This window comes from Crotalus tigris, unplaced genomic scaffold, assembly GCF_016545835.1.
Source record: "Crotalus tigris isolate CLP2741 ecotype Arizona unplaced genomic scaffold, ASM1654583v1 scf7180000017666.27876245, whole genome shotgun sequence".
NCBI classification, from domain to species: Eukaryota; Metazoa; Chordata; class Lepidosauria; order Squamata; family Viperidae; genus Crotalus; species Crotalus tigris.
In genome coordinates this window covers 3,706,619-3,731,167 of record NW_024096551.1, presented here as the reverse complement: position 1 = coordinate 3,731,167, position 24,549 = coordinate 3,706,619, and the positions used below count along the sequence as shown (strand labels likewise).

The 24,549-nt window shown below is 36.4% G+C and overlaps 1 protein-coding gene across 1 annotated transcript in view; it reads left to right on the top strand.

Moving 5' to 3' along the window:
• LOC120304932 (collagen alpha-6(VI) chain-like) overlaps nt 1–24,549 on the top strand; it is a 64,247-nt gene that overhangs the window by 14,578 nt on the left and 25,120 nt on the right. The window contains exons 3-17 of the mRNA XM_039336063.1: nt 452–1,060; nt 2,749–3,363; nt 4,647–5,207; nt 6,592–7,149; nt 10,080–10,655; nt 11,386–11,952; nt 13,010–13,353; nt 13,450–13,528; nt 15,047–15,192; nt 16,578–16,670; nt 16,806–16,859; nt 17,580–17,651; nt 17,758–17,784; nt 19,907–19,951; nt 20,088–20,141. Coding sequence (XP_039191997.1) covers nt 452–1,060; nt 2,749–3,363; nt 4,647–5,207; nt 6,592–7,149; nt 10,080–10,655; nt 11,386–11,952; nt 13,010–13,353; nt 13,450–13,528; nt 15,047–15,192; nt 16,578–16,670; nt 16,806–16,859; nt 17,580–17,651; nt 17,758–17,784; nt 19,907–19,951; nt 20,088–20,141 — 4,400 coding nt within the window. The remainder of the gene's footprint in view (nt 1–451; nt 1,061–2,748; nt 3,364–4,646; nt 5,208–6,591; nt 7,150–10,079; nt 10,656–11,385; nt 11,953–13,009; nt 13,354–13,449; nt 13,529–15,046; nt 15,193–16,577; nt 16,671–16,805; nt 16,860–17,579; nt 17,652–17,757; nt 17,785–19,906; nt 19,952–20,087; nt 20,142–24,549) is intronic.

Below are 24,549 nucleotides of genomic sequence, written 5' to 3'. Positions count from 1 at the left end.
GACTGCCACGAACCCAGCTCTCTTTTGTCATGGGCTAACATGAACTCCAATATTAAATTCAATGCTCTAATTAAAATTAAATATGTATTTATTAATAACACTTATATAGCCAACCATCTCACTTAAAACAAGTCAAATTAATTTTAATCTCTAATCATATTTTAAACAATGTTTTCCCTTTGCCAGCTTGCCAGCTTCTAAGTGGCAATAAATGCTGGAGGACTCTAATGACTGCACTTCAAGGTCCATGACAGATTATGGGCCTTTTCTAGTTATACCTTATGATTTGTTCTACAAAGTGTTGAAAAGCAGTTTTAGGCTTTTAGCTTCCAGTTGCATAGTTCACTTTATTGGGTTCTTTGAAAATGTACTGAAATACTTGAACATTTTATTTTATAGCCATAATGCTTAAGCATTACATGATATAATTATATCTTTTCTTCTTTTTCAGTTTCCAAGCCTGTTGATATTATGTTTTTGGTTTCCAGTAGTAATACATCTTTCCTGCATGTCAAAACATTTATTAGTACAGTAATCAAGATTTTACCTTTTGGCCCTAATGAATATCGTATTGCACTTGCTCAATATACTGATCAAGTATATAGTGAATTCCAACTGGATACCTACAAAGGGAAGAATCCAATGTTAAATCACATCAAAAAGAAAATGGTGCTTAGAACTGGCTTATTAAAAACTGGCAGTGTTCTCTACAGAATACATGAGATTGATTACTGGAAACCAATTCTTGGAGAAGAAAGATCCAAGATTTTGATAGTGATTACATCTCAACAATCTAAAGATGATATAAAAGAAGCTGGTTGGCTGCTGCGGAAAGCTGGAGTAAATATCATTTCAATTGGGGTGGAGGAGGCCTCTACTGATGAACTACGTCTGATGGCTACAAAGCCATTTTATTTCTTCTTTCCTAGAATAGAAGATCTTAGTTTATTTGCTTGGAATATTTCTAGGATTGTGGTTGAAGCTATTCAGATAGGTAATACTGATATAAACCTTTTAAATATGACAGCTGTAAACATGAATTACAAAACAGTAATAGAAGGTAAGATATTCCATGACTAATAGATTTATTAAAAAGGAATTAGTAGTAGCCACAAAAGTGTAAATTTGATTCGTTTAAAAGGTAGTTGGAAAGTTAGCATATCTACTTACCAAAATGAGTTTGTTTGTTTGTTTGTTTGTTTATTTATTTATTCCAATTTCATCTCAAGAATGCAACTCTGGAAACTATTGTCTGTGGAGATTCTCAGTCATCCAGGTCATAGTTATCCCAAAGGTGCTTTTTTACGAAACAAGAAACAACAAAATACAGCTGCCTCGTGAAAAAATAGCTTTGGGATCTGGATACTATTATATAGAAAAATAGCAAAGACAGTGCTAAATATAATGCCTTGTGCTACTGGATGTATTATGAGATCTCTGGTCAAGAAACATTTAATAAAAGTACATCTAAATATCTGCATCCCGATTTACTATACCAGTGGTGGTGAACCTATGGCACGCGTGCCAGAGGCAGCATCCAGAGCCCTCTCTGTGGGCACACATGCCATGCCTCGAAGATGGCAACCATCTCTCTTCAACCAGCTACTTGCTAACTCACCAAGGTCCCACGTGGCTGGATGCATCCCACCATGGCTGGTTTCCCTCCCCACGTCCCTCCTGGCCTCGCATGCTTTCCTTTTCCCAGGCACGACCCACTGCATCGTCTTCTCAGCTGTCGGCCGACCGTCCAGCTCAGAGGCGGCTTCTCTGAACTACTGGTAGTGGGCTGCAGAGCCCCACAGTACGCTAGTCGAGGGGCCAGCAGCCTGTGGCTGCTGACAGACACTGTCGGCCCCCATGCGCTTACTGGCCTCTGTGTGTGGGGGCCAATGGTGTCAGGCAGCGGCTGCCTCAGCCCCTGCCTTGCCTTGCCCTGAGACAATGGCATCTCTGCCCTGCTTCGCCTTACCTCACCTCACCCCACAGGACGAGCCTCCTCCCACCGCTTCACCTGCCAGAGACTCCCTGAATCTCCCCCAATCCTGCCTGGCCCCCACAGGCATCCCTCCCAACATCGAGGTGACCATGCCCACCTTGGCCACACCCACAGCCATGCCCACTCAGTAGTCCATGCCTACCTGGCACCCGGCAATAAATAAGTGGGTTTTGGATTGCAGTTTGAGCACACAGTCTCTAAAAGGTTCGCCATCACTGTACTATACAAACATTTCCTGCTGGTGGGGGATGCACTTGACTCACCAATAATTCTTTCTTATTCTATGGCTCTCAGAAATAAATCTTAATTCCTCCAAAAAGTTGCCAGTTTTCATGCAATACAACAGTTAGAAAATAGGCATGTTAGGTCTTTATGCTGACAGATTTGAACTCCCACCCTCCCAAAGTTAGGACCTTTATCCTTAGTATAATTCTCCTTTCTGACAACCCTCAGTAGTTTCTACTTGCCAAAAAACTGAATGCTACTGACCTAGAGCAGTCTCTTCCCAGTAACCTTGTGTGCTCCAGATGTGCCTATATTTTCCAGCCTGGCCAAAACCTTGTTGGCTAGTGAGGGTGGAGGTTATAGTTCAGTGAAAGGCACTATTTGGAAAAGATGTGCCAGAGCAAAAACAAAGCAGAAAGCAGATACTTTGGAATGGATAAATGTGGATATGTTGATTCACTAATAGAGGTACTTGAAAAAGCTATATAGAATCCAAAATGCAACGTTGTGTTTCCTTCTAATTATAGCATGTCATAGTGATGGAGTTGCTGATTTAGTATTTATAGTGGATGCAGGCTCGTCACAAACAAACTTTGAAAAGATGCAGCTCTTTTTAGAAAACCTGGTATCTTCTTTGGATGTGAAGGAGAAATGCATAAGAATAGGCCTAGTGACTTTCAGCACTAAGCCCCAGGTGATATCTTCACTGCAGATGACAACTGATGGAATTCACCTTCTACAACATATCCAGGGCCTATCGCCTAAGCCAGGAAAAGCTAACATAGGTTCTGCCATTAATTTTACAAGACAGAAAGTCTTCAGTGCCAGTGCTGGAAGCAGGAAGGCTCAAGGGGTGGAACAAATAGCCCTTCTGATTAGTCACAGGCCTTCAGAAGAGGATGTGAGAGATGCAGCTAAATTGCTCAGAAGAGCTGGTGTGACTGTATTTGCTGTTGGCATTAAAGAGGCCAATATTACACAACTAACCCAGATTGCTGCTTATCCATCACCACAGTATGTTACTCAACTAAGTACATTTTCTCAGTTGCTTAATAAATCTCTGGATTTTCAGAAGAAAATTATGAATCAAATACAGCAGAAACTCTACATGGATACCAAAAGAACAGAACTTCTGAAAAAAGGTAATTTCTTCTCAACAAAGTTTGCAGGGGTGGGCTCTTAACAGGCAAAATCAAGAGGGAAGTATGTAAACATGTTCTACAAGAACTGTTTTCTTGCCAAAATTGATGTGAGAACATTCTAGAAACTGAGCACTCAAATATATAATAAAAAGGTAGTTTTTATTAACTAGCTGTAAGAAATGTTACAAAATCTATAGAGGAATATATTTATGAGATCAACCCAAAGATCAAAGAACACATAAGATTTCTGAAAATTCTTCATTACTCTAAAATAGTAGATTTATGACAATGGAAAGTTTGCACTGTGCTTTACATGGTGTGTTAGGGGCTGCATATTTGGGGAGGATATCAATATTTTTATTTAAAAAATGGAATCTATAGTGCCACTTGTTTGCAACAGCTCAGGAGCCATAAATAATGGTGTAGGGTTTCCTGCCCGAGCAGGGGGTTGGACTAGATGACCTCCAAGGTCCCTTCCAACTTTACTATTATTATTAATAATAATAATAATAAAGGTTAATAAATGTGTCAACTCTCAGCCTATGAACAGCCTTTGTATCAGCTTTAAGGCAAGACTGACAATATGATACTTCATTTCTTTTTTAAAAACTAAATTAAATAATTTTAATATTATTGTCTAATGATGTACCATAATTTATTATTATAATATATAATCATGTCATATTCTCACTTTGATATTGCAGAAAAGTAGTGGAGTTACAATAATATCATTGTATGTTTTCTTTTTTCTTTAGCTTTTTAAATATATAGTTTTGGAATAAAATTTAGAATGAAATTGTAATCAATTTTCTTCTGAATTGCTATTGTGTGTATTATTTAAATACTCAACAAAACGTTTAAATGAATTCTTATTTCACTAAAGGAACCCTATTCCAACATTCCACAAAAAGTGGAAAATATCTCAGGCTTGTTAATATGCATAATACAGCATTGGCTGCTTTGCATCATCACATTAAACATGAAATTCTGCCTTTGGTCACTAATTCTATTCTTCTCTGGTTAATGTGTAGCCATGAGTCAATTTTTTTTTATATAAAAAAACCTGTGCATCTAGATTTTACATGTATCTATGTATTCTGAAAAAAACGATAGATATTTCTTTCCTGTTTACCCAGTTTCAGTGGCTTGGTCCAAGACTGTGATGGACAAGTCAATGGTTGCCTCATTAGCGTAATGCCAAGGGAAAGATAGAAGTCAACAAAAAGATACTTGTATTCAATGGTTAAATATCTCATCATGCACCAACATTCTGTCACTTACAGGATGTGTGGATATGGAAGAAGCTGATATTTATTTTCTCATTGATGGTTCATCAAACCTTGATTATTATGATTTTGTGGATCTTAAATTATTTTTGAAAGAAGTAGTTAAATTGTTTACCATTGGCCCAAATAAAGTCCGCATTGGAGTTGTACAGTATGCTGAAACCAGTGAACTGGAGTTTGATCTTGAGGAATACGGCAAAACAAATGATATATTGAAAGCCATTGATAACATTCGTCAAATTGGTGGGACTCCCCACACAGGAGCAGCTTTGACATTCATTCAGCCCTTGTTCAGGAAATTGCGAAGTCAGCATTCCAGAAGTGTACCCTGCCATCTGATTGTGTTATTAGACCAGATATCAAAAGACCATGTAAAGGAGCCTGCCAGGAGATTGCGGAATGAGAAGATAAATCTTTATGCCATTGGTGTAGGACATACAAATGCATCTCAGATCTACACAATTGCAGATTCAACTAATCAAGCTTATTTTGTGAATGATTTTGCCTCTTTAAAGTACATAAAGAATGATGTTGTTCGGGAGATCTGTGCTACAGAAGGTAAAGGATTATAGTTTTGGTTTATATTTTATTAATAAAAGTTGATCAATGGCTAGCAGGTATATTTTGTTACCAGCTGGTCATTGGCCAAAATAAATCAAAGTAAGAGGCATGTCTCCTCTAGGGTGGCAAATGAGGGCAAAGGGGCTGGTTAGGAATATGCAGCTTTGTGGGAATTTTTTTGCTCAGGTGTTAATTATATTAGTTCTGGGCTTATTTCCCCTTTTGGTTTTTTAAATAATTATTGGACATATTTTTAACAGCATGCCGCCCAAAGTCATTTTCAATTGGACAGCTTATGCTTGCCATTAACTAACGAACTAACTTCTGAAATGGCCAAAATCTCAGGAAATTTTATATTAGGGGTATCTAAGGGTATGATAAAAAAGGCAAGTTAATCACCATAATAGGCTAATCAAATCTCCACTTGTTTTTTATATGCCATATATGCACATAAAAAGTGGATGGAACCTTGATTGGACTGTTGTGACTACATCTTGATTCTTTTAATCCTGTTATAGGGACCCCCTTATCACATCATAGGCTCCTGAGATTTCATAATATGATAGATTTCAGCAATTTAAAACTTTTAAGAAAATGAAATAGATTGCAATTATGCATGCAATTATGATGATGCAGTGTTTTGTGGTCTTGTGATTATAATTTATGACTTTCAGAGCAACTTGCAACAAGCAAAGTCAATGAGGAAGCTGGCAGGAAGTCCCAAATAATAGTCACATGACTTCACACTTAATAATCACATGATATTCATTTAACAATTGAAACCAGAACTGCTGGAACTGCTGTCATAGCTTGGTTCAGACACGTGATTTTTTTTTTTGCTTTATGACCATTTTGCTTAGTGATGGAGTTACTGTTCCTGATTATTGTTGTTAACTGATAATTATATAAGCATTCCAGATTTGACTTAATTGTGATTAACTTTTCTGTCTGTTTAAAATTTGAATTATATCCATGATATTTTTTAGTACTTATGAGATCAAGGATATATTTCTTCATATGTGATTGAAGTGTGAAAAAGTTGCATTATTTTAGCAAAAGTAATCTGGGAAATAAGACTTTTAATTAAGCAAAAAGTAGTATATATACTTGGCTTAGGGTATTGCAAAGATACAAGCTGTCAAATATATAATAAGATAACAAGTAAAACTTTTAGATAATTTAACAACTGAAAAATAATATTTAAAGGTACAGATGCCATCATTTCAACAACCACGGTCCAATGCAGTATATTCATTTCCAATATGTTTTACTTAACAGCTAGTGTAAATATTTAAATATTTGTGTAAATATTATTTACTACTGTAAATATAAAAAAGATATATCAAATATTACTATATTTATTTTATTCCTCTTCTAACAGTCTGCAAAGAAAAGAAAACAGATATTGTGTTTCTGGTGGACAGCTCTAGAAGCAGTGGGACTGAGAACTTTGAAAAAATGAAGAACTTCATGAGGTTGCTAGTGGACAAATCTGATGTCAGTCCAGAAACGGTGCATGTTGGAGTTGTCCAATTCAGTGATAAATGCAAAGAAGAATTTCAACTAAATCAACACTTGACAAAACTAGATATCAACAATGCTATTGGGAGAATGTCTCTTATGGGACAGAGCACACTCACTGGAGGTGCACTGCAATTTGTGTCCAATTATTTCAAACCTGTCAAAGGAGCACGGCTATATGTCAAGAAAGTTCTTATTCTGATAACTAATGGGGAAGCACAAGATGAGGTGAAAAACCATGCAGAAGCTTTGAGAGAGGAAAATATAATCATTTACTCAGTGGGGCTGTTCCAGGCTAACAAAACACAGCTGATGGAGATCAGTGGGAAACCCGAGATGGTGTTTTATGTAGAAGATTTTGAGGTTCTAAAGTACTTCAAAAATGAGATCGTCTTTGAAATATGTAGCTCTTCTGATGGTGAGTATAACTGGGCAGTTTGCAGGGAATACAAGCCTCTACATATTTGGGAATAGGGCTCCAGTCTGCAATCCTTATATGTTGCCATAGCATTAGCTAGGAATTTGTAATATGTATTTTAATAACAGAGACCCAACTAATCACTCAGACCTAATCTTGATGAATGATCTTTGGATTTTATTTACTGTGTAGTGTTGGTGACATAATTTGACATTATAAAAGACAAGCTAAGAGGTCAATCCCTATTATAAAATGGGTATGAAACAGAGCCAAGATGGTCAAACCTATGCTTATATATGAACAGAATCACATTGAACTACAAAGTACTAGATCAATCCCTTAGTTTTGTTCAGTCTGGCTTTTTGTACTTTCTGTTCAAGAATAGTTGCTAAGAGTAATTTCCTAAGGCAGTATCACACTAGAGAAGCTAATTGCAGGTTGACCTTCTGATTTATTATGTTCAGTTGCTTTTTCTCACACTGCTAATTAAATGAACACATCTCTCTAATTTCACTTGAAGGCTCCTGAAAATAAACTCAAATCTCCAAATCTTGGTTTTCCTTTTAGGGCAAGGTTAGGCAGTAGAACATACATACCAATTCATCTTAAGCAATTTACTCAATGCGGCAATAAACAATCCTAAATAGATCAATTCAAGGAACAAATGAAATCAAATAGAATATAAAGAAAGGTGATGTATCAAGGTCCAAAGTATGCCAAGTTTTAGGATCAGTATATAGATACTGTGGCCATTCTATGTATTGCTCATCAAAATGAGATGCAGGCAGAAGGCAAAATGCTGAGAGCTTATATCCCATGATAAAAATACTGTGATTATGTGAATGTCATCTATTAAAGAAGGCCTTTTTTTTTTAGAACACTGCCACTATCACACTTGTTTGTCTGCAGTCTATTCTTAGCCAGGACTGGCTTAGCCAGGGGGGTCTGTGGCAATCATTTGACTACTGAAGGAAATACTAGGTTTAGCTGGTTCACTGGGCAGTGTGGCCACATTTATGATATTTTGTGATCTCCAGTCGAAAAGGTCACTTTGTAAGCCCAGCACAACTGCTTCCACACAGTATTTACAGATTTACGTAAATATATAAATACGTATGTGAATATGTCTAAGCTGTTTAGCTTTTTATTCCTGACTGTTGTACGGGTAGTCATCAGCTTACAATCACGATGTAGACAGCTAAGGTGTATGTTACCACCATGTGTTTTTGATGATTGTAAAGTGAGTCACTGTATTTGTTAAACAAATCACATGTTTGTTAAATAAACCATCTGGTTGTTAAGTGAAATCAACATATCTAATGGGGATTGTTGCTGTTTTTTTCTGGAAAATGATAAAAAACATTGTACTTGTATCAAAGGACCATGGGACATTGCAACTGGTTGTAAATTTGAGCTGGTTGCTAAGGATCTGAAATGCAATCACATGACTGTGGGGGAGGAGTGTGTCAGTCATAATTTCAAGAATGGATTATAAGTATTTTTAAAAAAAGTGCATTGTAATTTGGAACAGCAACCAGTGATAAATTGAAGACTAGCCAGTGGTGGGATTCACCCAGTTCGCACCAGTTCAGCAGAACCGATAGCTAATTTTTTGTTGCCCAGGCCCAGAATGGACTTTTGGAAGCAGCATCCACACAGAGAAATGGTTGTTTACATATTTGAATCCCACTACTGAGACTAGCTAAATATAGAACCTAATTAATGACATAAGCTTAACATTGCAGAGTTCAGCAAGTCTTTCTACAGAATTCAAAAGTACATTATAGGAAAACTTCATTCAAATGTAATTAAATCTTGCCATGCATTGGTTGAAAGAGGTGTTTTTTTTTTAAACTGGCTATAGAGCTAAGGGAATTAGTCATTCAACATGAAAATGATATTATATTGTTTATGCTACACTTCATTTTACTGAATGAAGACTCTCCAGAGTCTGTCTTCTGTCTTTTTGTGTTTTTCTTCCTCTATCTTTTGATCAGTTCAGATAAACGTAAGATTGCTCCAACTTCTATGAGTGACAGTGATTCTGAGCCATTGCAACCATGATTTATAGTCAGGGGTGGTAAGAGTTATAGTCTAATAACTTCTGGAAGCTGTTAGGATTAGGTAATATTTCTGGCTGTAGAGCTATGTAAGATGTCATGAATTTTCTTTATTGATGCAGCCAGTGAAGCTGCTTAGATAGAGATACCTGCCTCCTTCTTAGCCATCACCCCCATGATTTTATTCAAAAGTCCTGAAGTTTCATTCTGCATTATTTGAAGTTTCCAAGCATTTTTCATCGGTATTCCTGAAGCTTGTCTGTAATAGTTACTTAGTTATTTCAAATGTAATGAACAAAGGTTTGACAATTATAAATTTCAACTATTTCGCATTCATATTGACATTTGACTTATTTTAGTCTAACCAACTAACTCAAGAAGTGTTATCTGAGTTGCAAGCAAGATGATTAGGAAATTGTTGCTTGATTCTGAAGCAAATTCATAGTGCAGCTATTCTACTTGATTAAGGAAGGAAACATGAACTGCTCATTCAAAACAATTATACCATCATAAAATAAAATTGCACTACAGAATGTTAACATTTTGTTGCAGAACTTTATAATAAGAAAACATGATAGTGCTATTAGACCTACCTTTTTTAACATTGTGAAGGCCTCTAGAGAAATGGTTTTGTAACAGGTATTAAGAGTGCCCCAAGAGCCCTGGTTAATTGAATTTCCATGAATTTTAATTCAATTGCAGTTTTAATATTTATTGTTTTAATGTTTTTGTGTTATTTTTATTGATTTGTAAGCCACTTAGAGTCACCTCTAGATAAGATAGGTGGCATATATAAATGTTTTTTATCCAAAAGGAGAGAGATATTTTGACGTGCTTTCATGTGACCTGCTAATCCTATTTTTATTTTAGAATGCCGAAGAATAGAACGTCTAGATATTGTTTTTGTTATTGATGGTTCTGGAAGTATAGATCCCAAAGAATATGACATTATGAAAGATTTCATGATAACCTTGGTGAAAAAATCTGATGTTGGCTATGATCGAGTTCAGTTTGGAGCAGTCAAATATTCTGCAGAGCCAGAAACATTTTTCTATCTGAACCAGTTCAACACCAAATCAGCAATTATTGAGGCTATTCAGAATGATAAACCTATTGGGGAAACAACTTATACAGCCAAGGCATTGCGTCATTCAGAAAATCTTTTCTCTAAGAAACATGGTGGTCGCAAGCACCAGAACGTTCCCCAAGTTCTCATAGTGATAACTGACGGGGATTCCCATGATGCAGCAAACCTTGAAGATGTATCGAAGAATCTCAGGGCTCGCGGGATTGTGATTTATGCTATTGGGATAGAAAGAGCCAAGCCAGATGAACTCTTGGCCATGGCAGGATCTGAAGACAGATATTTCTATGTAAATACATTTGAAGGCCTGAAAAATCTCTATCCCAGATTATCTGATAACATTTGTGGTGTTTCAAAACCAGGTAGGTGGCTATTTTCTTTAAGAAAAAAATAACGAAATATTTCTGAAAAAAGAAGTACCACAATTAAATGGTATTGTGATTTACTGACTTGTAAATAAAACACAAAATCAATCTAATATCAGAAACTAGTTCCAAAGTGATGGTCATTCACAATTCTTATTTTATTAATTCTAATCACATGTATATTGGAGTAATAGTCTTGCAGTGAAATTTTATGTCTACCAAGAAAATAAACTACATAAGACCTAATACGAAATAATATTGTAGGGAAGTACAAACCTAAATACTTTTCTGGACCATGGGGCCTTTATCTCTATGGCAAAATATAATTTACCACCTGCATTTATGCATGACTACCAACCTATTTTACAGAATTGTAGTTCAGCTGAAATATGTGTATGTTGGACTCCAGGGCTCAGTCAAAATAAATTGATGAGTTAGTATCATCAAGCCAGAAGTAAGAAGATTGAGCAAAAAATTCCCTAGGGTATTCTTAAATCTCTGACTGATAGGTCATGATCTCTTTATGAACTGGAAATTTCCTTCATAATTAAAGCTTTAAAATAAGGTAAATATAACAAATAAGAACTAAAATACAAGCAGAACCTTCAGTTGTTGTCTGTAACATCTGATTATTTTTCAGGATCTATTGTTGGTTAATCTTCTCTAAGTTTGACTTAAGCTACTTTCATCCCTTATTATATTTAATCTTCTTTCTTCTCTATTGCAGAATGTGGAATTCCAGCAGATCTGGTATTCTTGATTGATGGTTCTAATAGTATAAGTGACAGTGATTTCACTAAGATGAAGAATTTTTTACAAGATATAATTCATCCATTTGACACCTCCCACAACGTGCAAGTTGGTCTTGCTCAGTACAGTGACAGATACCAGGAAGAATTCAGCCTCAATATTTTCTCACGCAAATCAGAACTTGAAAATCAAATCAGACGTATTCAACAGATGGAAGGACTTCAGACATATATTGGTGCTGCCCTTAAGAAAGTGAAGCTCTACTTTACTCCAGAAGGTGGCAGCAGAATAAATGAAAAGATCCAGCAGATTTTGCTGGTGATCACTGATGGAAGGTCACATGATAGAGTTGTTCAAGCAGCAGAAGATCTGAGAAAGAAAGGCGTTGATATATATGCCATAGGAGTAGGGAGAATTGACCATTTGCAGCTTAGTCAGATAGCTGGCTCCTCAGACAGAAAATACACAGTTGATAATTTCAGCGAACTGAAGGTAATTAAAAAAAGACTAATTGATGATATTTGTGAGCAAGAAGATAAAACATGTAAGTATTCTCACTTCAAGCACTCTAGTAATTCAATATCTTTCCTTTTGGAAAAAAACGGGTTACGTGTCTTTTGTTCCATCTAATCATAAGGTTATAAAGATCTGATCTCTTATATTATAAAGATGGATCTTGGTGAATGTTCAAAATGCGCCACTTATAATTATTTTAAATAGGGGCAAAAAGGATTATTTTCTTTTCAGTTGAAATAAAACCTGTTGTTAAAGCACATGTCAATGTAACCTAATATTTACCATAAACAATTGCAAAACTTAACAAAATAGACTTAATTTCTGATTTAGTTTAGAGATGGACAAATCTCTCAAATCTATTGTTAACTTTTTTCCCAAATGTAATTAGTGATATTCTGTTTATCAGTTTGCATATTTTTTAGATAAACCCACATGAACATTTATATAAGTTCATGTGTATGTAATCCAAGATAACATTTTTGTATATCCGTCTTAATGCATACATTAATTCATGTTTATGTGAGTTTTGCTCAATATGCCCCTAATTGTTTTTATTCTCATGGTATAAAATTTTTACAAGGTGAATTTGGATTGATGCATTCAATCATAAATTAATGAAAAATATGAATGTGAGTGCATTTTGAATCAGATAAAGATTCAGAAGGTAGATATTAGGCATTTTCACATTAAAAGTGAACCAGATAAATTTCTAATTGTTTTAGAGTGATAATATTTAAATCAGACATGTCAAACTCGTGACGTCTCGTGATGTCGCGTGACGTCGTGCAACGTATTGGAGCTTTTTTGCTATTGCCGGTAATGGGGTGGGCGCGGTTCCGGTATGATAAAATCGGCCCACGGGCCAGCAGTTTGACACCCTTGATTTAAATTATCCAAAGTTTTAGGTTTTTGAATTAACTGTTTCATGGCTTTCCTTTTAATGCTGTGACGTAGCTAGTGATCATAAAATAATTTCCCCACTGTTCCATGCTTTCGCTCTTTTTTGTTTTTTTTTATTTCTTTTTCCTCTGATAGTAATTGATTGTAATTGATGCTATCTTCTCCTTCTTTGTAACAAACAATAGCATGCTTCATGGATATTGTTGTGGGAATAGAAGTCTCTTCACAAAATCAAGGTGATTATGTATTCCATGGACAGCCCCAGCTGGAATTCTATCTTCCTCAAATTATAAGTGCTCTCACATCTTTAACTAGCCTAAGCTGTTATGGAGGATCACAAACACAAACTAGTGTGGCATTGAAAATTAAAAACACAGATCCACCGGTGGCATCAAAGTTCCAAATTGATAGTGAAAAACTTATAAACAGTTTTGTGGGCACCACCATCACCAATGCATCTCATCTTACTGCAGAGTTCTTGGATTCACTTTGGGAAACATTCCAAATCAAATCTGCAAACAGAAAGAAAGTGAGTTTTCTGTTTTTAATCCTTTGTACTCATAGTCATTTCTCTATAATACAATTTTAGATAGTCCACACATTATTATTTTTACTTTCATATTAGGTACTACTAATCTTTTCAGATGGCTTGGATGATAGAATAGAAATCCTGGAAGACAAATCAGAAGAACTGAAGAAAAAAGGTATGTCATGAGTTTTATTAACTTCATGTAACTATTCTATATTCCCATATTTCTGAATAAAAAGAAAATCCTTTCCAGGGAAAAGCCAGAAGAGAAATAGGGAGCTATAAATCTGAGATAAAGGATGTATTGGACACAATAAAGTTGTTGTGGACATAGTAATTGGCCTTGAAAGTTTAAGAGGAAAAATGGAACCCGATTATCAGATGTTTGAGATAAGAGTTATATGTTAAATGTTTAATTTTCCAGAAAAACTTATCATCAGCCATGATAAAGCAAAGGTTCAAATAGAAAAAAAGGAACAAATTAGGCTCATTGTATTTTTAATGCAATTCTATGCTTGGTCAATAAGTGGCAATATATGCCTGCTGTCAACTTCTTCAATGGCTGAAGTGTTGTGATAGTTAATTCTCCTACGGCCAGAGAAAAACAATCTGATATCAGATTTGTTTGTTGCAAAGAAAAGAAGCAGATGGAAATTGGGTCTCTTACCCATGTCATAGGTTTGGTGGGAGAAAAGCCCAAGAACCTGAACACCAATTTTACTATAAGGGGGATCTGTCCTCCCCCTTCCCCGCAAATCCTGCCCTCCCCATCTTTTACTTATAATTTGTATTATTATTATTAGAAATATTTATTTTTATGGTTTTATTGATTTTATAGATTGTAAGCTGCCCAGAGTTGCCTTGAGGCAAGATGGGCAGCAAACAAATTTAATAAATAAATAAATAGAACTTATACAACAGATGCCAAAATTCTTTCATAATGGTTTCTTAACTTTTATACAATATACATTAGAAGTTGTTAAGTTTTTGTGTGCCAGGTTTGCCAAGAGAAGCCTGTCAAGTGCTATATGGCTCATGATTTGCAAAAGCATTTACTGTTATTACAATTTATTTATTTCATATTAATCTCTCTATTATAATTAAGCACTTTAGATATTGCATTCAACTCTAATATTCCTTAACTAGTTCATATCTTGCAATATTTTGTATAAAAGAGTCTTCAACTCTAATATTCCTTAACATAGTTCATATCTTGCAATATTTTGTATAAAAGAATCTACAACTCTAAGTAGTTTAGTTTGTATTAAACTATGACAAAATGCAGCACAAAGCTAATATTTGTTTGCTTAAGGCCCAATTCTTAACCCTTTTTCTTAAGACCCAGTTCCATTTTCACTAAACTCTTGGTCTAATCTTCTCTGTAACCTTCCATCTGTTGTAGTCCACCACAACATACCTGGTATTATTCTAGATTTAGAGATAAATTGCTTAAATGTGGAAAACTAGGGGATATGTTTGTGTGAGAATGTAGATGGTTAATCAAATTCATCATTGGATTTTTTTCTCCGATCAGAGTTTCTAGTACACAGTTTCTGTAAGCCTCATTATAAAAAAAATATCTTTACATGGCCATTAAAACCTAAGACCTGTATTAGAATGAACTGTAGGTATTACATTTTTTGTTACAAAGTCTAGTTGAATACTTACAAATAATCACAAATATTTTAACCAGGATTGGATGCATTAATAACTGTGGTTTTGGAAGGAGCTTCAAATTTTAATGACATGCACTTCATTGAATTTGGAAAAGGCTATGGCTACAAGATCCAGCTGAATATTGGCATGAGAGATATTGCCAGTCAATTGTTCAAATACATGGTAAGCAATTCAGGAAAAATGAAGGCATAAATAAATCCTTCCAAATACTTTGTGAGGGTGTTAGGACTGCAATTTTAAAGGCCCAAGTCTAGAATAAATTGGTATAGGTGAAATATCATTTAAATCTATGGGACAAAGATGAACTATTGTGATTTGAGAGCCAAGAAACTTGGCTACAATCCTTTGAGAGGTGAAAGAAAGATCTGCCATTAGACTAGCAATCCAGAAAATTCCAGTATATGTTGGATTTGTCAAGAATGTTGTGGATTGCCTCCCTTTCTAAATTCTACAGACACAATTCTATATATACAAACAAATACAAGACTGTAAAAAGCTACAGATAAAGGACAATATTTCCATCTTCCTACCCTTCCACTACAAATCTACATTATAGAGAAAAATGAAAACCTTTTACCTTGGCTTTACCCTATCCTGTAAGATTGGATTGTTAATTAATGATAATCGGTAAAGCTTTTTGCATTGTTTTTCCTCATAAGTTGCATATGAAGCGAAGGCAAATAAGACGTACAGCTTTTAATATTGGCTGTGTTTGCAAACTGAATGAAGCTAGCTTTTAACATAGTTTGATAGTTCATAGTTCAGTGAACTGATTCATAGAAAATGTAAGCCATAAACTATGAAAAAAGCACTTTGGTGTGGTGTAACTATATGATTATATTGTTTGGCATAGCTCATCTGCGTGGCTTGTCTCTTCTTTTGATATTCACTCAGACATAAGTTCCACTTCAACATAATAGAAACCACCCACTTATAAGTTCTCCTTTTGTGTTCTATTGTAACATTTGATATATCAGAAAGCAAAAACAGAATGACCTAAGAAAAGCAAAAACCAAACCAAAACAAAAACAAACCCCTACTAAATTAACCTACATTTCTCCTATGAAACAAAATAGAGAGCAACTTGGGACAAATTTCCCCAGTTGTGCTGAAAAGAGCAGCAATAACCTGCTTTAGGTTCAAATTATTTGCTTGTGAAATCTAAATCCCAGTAGATAAGCTACTACAACTAGAAAGTGCATTTTGTAGCTTCTGCCCACATAACCAAAAATCACGTTAGAAGACAGCATAAACATGTTGAAATATCTTTCTTTGACAAAAATGCTCCACCTAAACAAAATAAAACAAAAACTACTGAATAAATGTTTAGAAAAAGTGCCTAGCCCCTTAAATCAATTGACTGATCATCTTTTTTAAGACTGGGAGACAAAGTAATGAACTGAGAAAAAATGCAATTTGAGAGTGGTGCTTATTTGAGATGCTAAAATAACTTGTTACTTTGTTTTCTTGATGTTATACTTGATAAAAGGATACATTTTATTTTGACTGGTAATTTTTATTACTGTGACCAATCTCCTTTTTGAAAGAGTAACATTGCTGAACGGACTTGTTGCTGTATGTACTGCAAATGCATTGGTGAAGATGGAGAACCAGGTGAACAAGGAAGATACGGAATGGAGGTAAAGCGCGGGGGGGGGGAATCTATTTGTTTAGACAGTTTAGTTTAAGAGGCATAATTAATCTTTGCACAAGATAGGATCATTATGTATTCTTTAAATGATATTTGATTTCAGTTATTCTTATCATAATTTCAGGGACCTCAAGGTTTTGAAGGAAGCCCAGGACACTTAGGAGATGAAGGAGCACCTGTAAGTTATTAAATTACATTACATGCATTTACTAAAAAGAGAAAATTTAAAAATCTTGATAAGAATCAAAACAACATGCAGTGTTTCTGTACCGTGTAGCATTGCTTCTATATTACATTATTTCTGCTCACTCATTCTCTCAAAAGTTTTCCATCTTCATTAAATATGTTCCTGTTTTTCTGACTTACGCTTGACACAGTTTAGATATCCCTTGGGAGAACCTTTGGTGTTATTTTTAAGTTTCTTCAAACTGCTGTGTATTATTTTCTTTCTGTTACCCTTGTTTATGGATACACAGATTGCCCACAGAATCTGGTCCAGCAGAGATATATTTCAAAAAATTATTTCATTAGTCTAAATGAGACCCGGATATCAGAAAAGGTTGTGATTGGCTAGGTAGCTTTCTAGAAATAAAGAAAAATGTGTAAAACTATCTTGAGTTTCTGTGAAAAAAAAGTCAGAGTTTAAAGATCTACAAATATAATTTGTACAATTTAACATTCCTTTTTCTTTTCCTGTGCTCTGCATAATGCTGTTCATCCCCAAAGAGAACCATGTAATGGGGCATGTATATACATGCATATACTCATGCATACATACATGTATACATGCCTATGTATAATTTGGCAACATGTGAAAGCCAATGCATTCTCTGTCTATGACATGGAGATGATACAAATTCTTTACCATAAACTTTCTTTTAATTTTCACTATTATTAGGGTCCAAGAGGGGTTCCAGGATCAGATGGTGATAAAGGGTACAGCGGTTGCCGAGGCAATAGAGGCCCTAAGGTAGGAAATACAGTATTTATCCAATACCTTTAAAGTTTTAACAAAAAGTCTTTAACTTACTGCCTGCATTTAAGATTATTGTATTGATCTCTCTCTTCTTTTTCAGGGACAAAGAGGAATAACTGGTGAGAAGGTATAGAAACTTAATTTAAAAGCATGGACTGAAAGAAAAATATTATGTGCTCAAATTAGAGATCTTATCCAAACGAGGACTAGCTATTTCCCTCCCCCCTTTCTTCCCATTTTTGGAAATTGCAATATCCTCAATATTCTTATTGATATTTGCTATTTGGAGGCAGAGGAGGATTTTAATATTCACTCAAACAAGAAAATAATAAATTAGAATGTAGCAACATATGATATCAAAAGATAAAAAGCATGTGATCTCACTTTGTTATGGAAAGCCAAAGTAGGCAAAAACTTGTGTTTGGAGAAAGTGTGTCTTCCTTTTCAATCCAAGTATTATAAAATGAGGGAGGTGATGCCCCATATTACAGGGAGGTTAGTAGCACTGGATAAAAGACAAAGGCCAAAAAGGGGGATTTTCTTTTCACCATTATTTTTCTTTAATTTCTTTTTTAAACTTATTTTTTTGCTTTCCCATCAAAGTTTCACCATGAATGTAATCAACTATAGAGCTGGTAAAAATTGTGTAGACTCATTTAAAGTCCACCAGGGTAATACAAGGAGTTTAAAAAATATTGTGATTTGCAGAAGATAAGGACAAATAAGATAAAACAAAAAACGAGGGGGAAAAGTTTGGAAGCAGATATAAATACAATTAAATCTTAAAGAAAGATAATATATAGACTGTTGGGGGGCAAGCTTGAATCCTAGTGACCTCATGAAATCATCTGCATGATTTTCTTGGCAACACTATGGAAACCATTGTCTTCCTCCAGATTTTGTTTGTTTGATTTTTTAAATTTCCCAGTCTAGCTCATAGTTCAGGGATTTTCTGATACTCACTCATCCAAACATAAGAAGTTTAGATCTTGTTTAATTTTCAGTCAGGAGTAAGTAGATATTACCACCTACCTTGTAAGCTAATACTGCATTTCTGCCCAGAAAGACAATTGGATAGATGAAAGCAATCACTTAGTAACTGGCTCATTGATGCAGCATTTGAATTAATGTTTTGTTCAGGAGCTTTTTCTGATGTGTTCTTTATTCAGTGGCAGCTGTTTCCACATTTTAAAAATTTGTTGTTCCAAAGAATGATGACAAGGGCTTTAGTTTTCCAATGTATTGTTGCAATCACTCTGGCAGCTATCCAACATGATTCTTTGTTTTACAAAAATGCAACTTTTTATAAAACTTGTAAATTATATAATATATTCAAGAGTTAATTGCCAATTATTATTAGTTTTTTTTAAACTCCCCCCCCCCAAAAAAAACCTTGGACCAAAATGAATATATTAATGACAACTATCCAAAGGATTTCTCAGATATCTAGTTTGTAATCTTGAAACATGGCTTTAAAGGCATTTTGTTATTAGGCACCAGCATTAAATATAGTCCTTGCAATTCCTTGGAGAAATTGTGGGAATCTAAAAGTCACATTATTCAATAGCTACAATCCTAAATGCAGATTTCCACACCATGTGTCTTCTGGAAGAGTTGGTATGATAACACCCAGAATTCTCAAGCAAACTATGTGAACTCTAGTTCAAAATGTTCTGGAATGGTCCAACTTATAGCAAATCCCTAAAATGTAATTTTATTTTATTTTATTTATCAAATTTATTGGCTGCTCATCTCACCACAGGGTTACTGTCATATATATGGTAGGATTCCACTATAGTGTAATTTGTGTCTTCAAATGTGATTTCTGACAACTACCTGGACAAATCCTTGCAGTTTTCTTGGCTATATTTTCAGAAGTGCTTTGCTTTTGACTTCTTCCTAGGGCTGAGAAGGAGAATGGCACAAGGTCACCCAGGTGGCTTCATGCTTAAAACAGGGCTAGAACTCCAAGTCTTCTAATTTCCAGTTGCAAATAATATAACAACCAATAATTATCACAAATGGAAGTAATAATAGTCTTGTAAAGTTTTCCAAAGTTTTAAAATTGTTTGCTATATATATTTTACTGTGTCCTGTCCCTTTCAGAAACTAAAACCTGAAAAGAGCTAAAAGAAAAAATAGTTTGGATGCTATACTTTTTGTGCTTGGTATCAAATCATAGGACAGTAACATGTGCTTGATTTTGTGATGAACTTTACCTGATAATACCACTTGCTTTATCTTTGCAGGGAAGCAATGGAGAAAAAGGATTTGATAGCATTAATGGAGAGCTGGTAAGATCAGTTTCTCTCTATTTCTATTAGTGTTCCATCTAAATTAATGGTGCTTAGTTTGTTTAATTAATTAAATTTGATTAAATATTTAATTTAAATCAATAAATTTAATGACAAGAGATGTTTTGTCTCCAAGGGCTCCCCTGGGGTTCCAGGATTTAAAGGAGAAAAAGGTGACCCTGGCAACCAGGTACTTGGATTTATTTGGTTTACATTTATTTGGTTTACATATTTGAAATGCAGAATGCTGTCATTCCAAACTCCAAACATTCTAATCCCTTTCCAGCTGAGGTGAAGACGGCAATCACGCTGCACAATCAAAGCCCTCCCTTTGTATGTCATTTGATACCATCATCTATGGAAAAGAAGTGGGGCTTTGCTCATGTGATTTTTGCAATATGAAAAAAAGAAAAAAATCATAACTGAATAAGACCTCTGGTTGAAATAACAGATTGAAAGGCGCTTAATAAATTATGTTTTGTTGGTAAAGTTTTAGGATTTAAGTCAAGATAGTGATGGTTGCCTTACAGTCAAAACTCCTCCTCTTAATTATGTTACTTTATTATTATTATTATTATTATTATTATTATTATTATTATTATTATTATTTTAGACCAACAAAACAAAACACAACAAACATTACACACATACACACGTAATATATCCTTTTTTGTTAACAGCAGTTTGTAACGGTACTCTTCTATTCTTTACATTTTCCCCCTCTTTCTTCTTTGTGTGGTGGTGACATCCTGTGTGATTTTTGTGAGTGTGGGTCTGGTGTCATTCTTTGTGTTAGGGACTTGTTTGTCAATAAGGGTGGATTTCCAAATGACTGTAGGGGGGAGGCATCATCTCGTTTGTTCATGCTGTGTGAGCGTTTTTCTATCTCGATGGCTTCTCTGATTATTCTGTTATTAAAGTGTTCAGTTTTGGTGATAGTTTTGGTCTTTTTAAAGTCATTTTTGTGTCCTGTGATTTTAAGGTGTTGGACCAGGGAAGAAGTTGGTTCCTCTTTTTTGACTGAGTTCTTATGTTCTTCAATGCGTGCACTTATTCTTCTGTTGGTTTGTCCGATGTATGTGGTGAGACAAGCGGTGACAAATGAGTCCCTAACACAAAGAATGACACCAGACCCACACTCACAAAAGCCACACAGGATGTCACCACCACACGTCCATGCAAAAAGCAAACCCAAACCCACACCGATGATGAGGCATGACCACAAACCAGAAGCCAGACCACACTGCATCATTAGCCACTTTAAACCCCTCCAATCCATACATGAAGCAAACTGACACCCACCATGAAGATGAAGCACAACCACGAATGCAAAGCCAAATAATAGCAATGCAGCTCACCATTTCACATCCCTGTGCAACTCAGACTAACATGAGCACAACAAAGCCCCCACCCAAATAGAACACTCCCCCAACCAATCAGAGCATAGCCAACCCCCCCATCCAATCAGAGCACAGCCAAGCTCCTAACCAATCAGAACACACCTCCATCCAATCAGAACACAGCCAAGCTCTCATCTAATCAGTTCAAACCCCCACTGGCAGTTAAAAGGAAGAAACAGCTACGATCACACATTGCTCCTAGAAGCACGAAGCCGAAAACACCAGCCTGAAGAGGACAAATGAGACTTCGTTGAAACGTCGCCAAGACACTTCCAATTTGATGTGGGAGAAAACCTGAATAACCAAAGACCTACACACACACACACCACACACACACACACACACACACACACACACACACACACACACATATGATGAGTGGGGTGGGGGAAGAAGAGCAGGAGCAACTTGACAGCTGCCCTTTGGGTGCTTGCACACACTCCAGGGGAATAACAATGACTGGGGGCAAGGGAGCAACCTTGGAAGCTATGGCTGCATTGACAAACACGGGCCCTTTAAGAACAGCATGGCTGGTACTAATGAGTGGACCAATGACCTGTTCAAGGATTAGAGCACAGAGGTAGCCAGTTATTTATTTATTTATTTATTTATTTATGAGACTTATATACCGCTTTAAGTGCAAGCACTCTCTAAGCGGTGTACACCAGTAAGCAATGTATATATATATATTACATTGCCCCCAACAATCTGGGTCCTCATTTTACCTACCCCGGAAGGATGGAAGGCTGAGTCAACCTTGAGCCGGTGAGATTTGAACCGCTGACCTGCTGAACACAGTCAGCTAAAGTGGCCTGCAGTACTGCACTCTAACTGCTGCGCCACCTCGGCTCATATATAAACTAACTCCCGGATCCGGTGTTTTTTACACTCTAACGATGTTGGTAGTTTGGCTGAGAAAAGCTTAATACTTTTTGTAGATTAAACAGCTTTGGTTTAAGATTTTTATCCTGGTGTTTGGATACTTTTATTACTGCCACGATATGTGTATACCTGGGAGTCTTCTTTTTAACGTTGTTAAAGATACATATGTGTGTGTGTATGTGTGTATGTGTATACATATATATATATATATATATATATATATATATATATATATATATATATTACATACATACATACATACATACATACATATATATATATATATATATATATATATATATATATATATATGTCTTTGGTTATTCGGGTTTTCTCCTGCGTAAAATTGGAAGTGTCTTGGCGACATTTCAACGAAGTCCCATTCGTCATCTTCAGGCTGGTGTTTTCAGCTTCGTGCTTCGAGGAGCAATGTGTGGTCTTAGCTGTTTCTTCCTTTTAACTGCCAGTGGGGTATGAACTGATTGGGTGGGAGCTTGGCTGTGTTCTGATTGGGATAGTCTGAGTTGCAGAGGGATTTAAGATGGAGGGCTGCCTTGCTCTTGTTTGGCTTCGCGTTCGTGGTCGCGCCTCATCTTCATGGTGGGTGTCACTTTGCTTCATGTATGGATATATATATAGTCAATTACGAATAAAACGTGAACACCAGGAATATAATAAACTATAAAAGTTTAATACCATCACCGATCACCAAGCTTTCGTCAGATGCTTCTGACATCGTCAGGGTTAATGCTGGTCTGTGGGAGAGTGCCTTTATAGGTGAACCATCATTTGCACACGGCTCCTAGATCTTGTCATAGGTCCTAATTGATTTAACTGCTTTTTAATTACGGCTTCCATACTGATGACTCCTCTTTTCTTGCTTTTACTGCTTGTGGGTGTGTCATTATTCCCCTCTACCTCCCACTGTCTTTAATTAGGGAACTCCTTTCCTCCCCTTTTTTGGTCATTCGTATCTCTAAGTTGTTCCCTCTTCACACCTCCGTGTCTCCTACCTTCCTCCTTCTTCTGATCTTTACTTGCTCCCCAATTGTCATTCCTCATTCTATGGGGGCGCACTCTCAGCCTTTCTCCCCATCCCTTGCTTTCCATTTCCCTCTCTTTGGCTGCATAAACTCCGTTTCTGTCGTTGCCATTCCATCTGACATCTACTTGCTCTTTCATCCCATTATCAATGTTCTCGGACTCCACGTCAGACTGAATCCCTTGAATATCTCCTTCCTCCTCACACAAGCTCTTGTGTGCCCTCCTTTTTTGAATATGTATGCCTGGTTCCTTTATATCCCTCCCTCCATCAACACAGTGATCTTTTTTACAGTTTCTATCACATTCTACCCTTATTTGCATTTCCCCCGCCATTCACACTGCTCTCGATCTCTATATCCTCTCGGGCGTTCCCATTGGCGCTCTGTTGTTTCCGTTGGTGGGCTGTCATCACAGGCAAGCCGGTCCCATCCTCCTTCTTTCCTGATGCTGCTGGATCATCGCTGTTTTGGGTTTCGGGGGGTCGGGAATGATTGTTTGTTGGCTAATTGCCTCTTTCTCATCATGCAACCGTTCTCTCACTGTCCGGGAGAGTGTGCATGGTCCTGGAGCAGGGGGGGAGGAGTCCCTCAATCGTTGGTTATTCTCCTGAATGTCCATGAGCTGTTGTTGTTGTTGTGGGGGGTGAAAATTCATCCCCTCCATAACTTCTTCCCTAGGGTTACGTGGTACTGTCGCAGGGTGTCTCCTTAGGGGTGCGTGGTCTCGCCTGCTCCATGCTCTTAAAGTTAGATGTGCCGGGCACAAATCGATGTGCCGCTTGACAGAGTCCCCGTCAGAGAGCCATGTCTCTTTTAGTAACCGGCCCTCTTTCGTGTTGTCACCAGACAGGATGCATACATTATCAAAGTCAAAGCAATGTCCAGAATCCGCCATGTGCGCCCATACTTGGGAGTGCTGTTCCCCCCTTTTCACCGCTAATTTATGCTCATGGACCCTAGTCTTCATTCTTTTTGAAGTCTCTCCAACATAATTAACGGGACAATCTTTGCAGTTGATTTTATATATGATTGCCGATTTTTCAATGTTGGGGAGCGGGTCTTTTGGGCGCATCACTTTGGATCTTAAAGTTTGGTCATGTCTGTGAGCCACCCTCACTTTATGGGGGGCTAACAACCTGGCTGTTGCTTCTGAAACATTGCTGATGTATGGAAGGGTAACACGGGTTATCTGTGACAAGAGTTCCTCCATATCCAAGCTCATCCGGGGTTTGGGTGGTATACTACAGCGTCTGATGAACCTGGTAGGGTAACC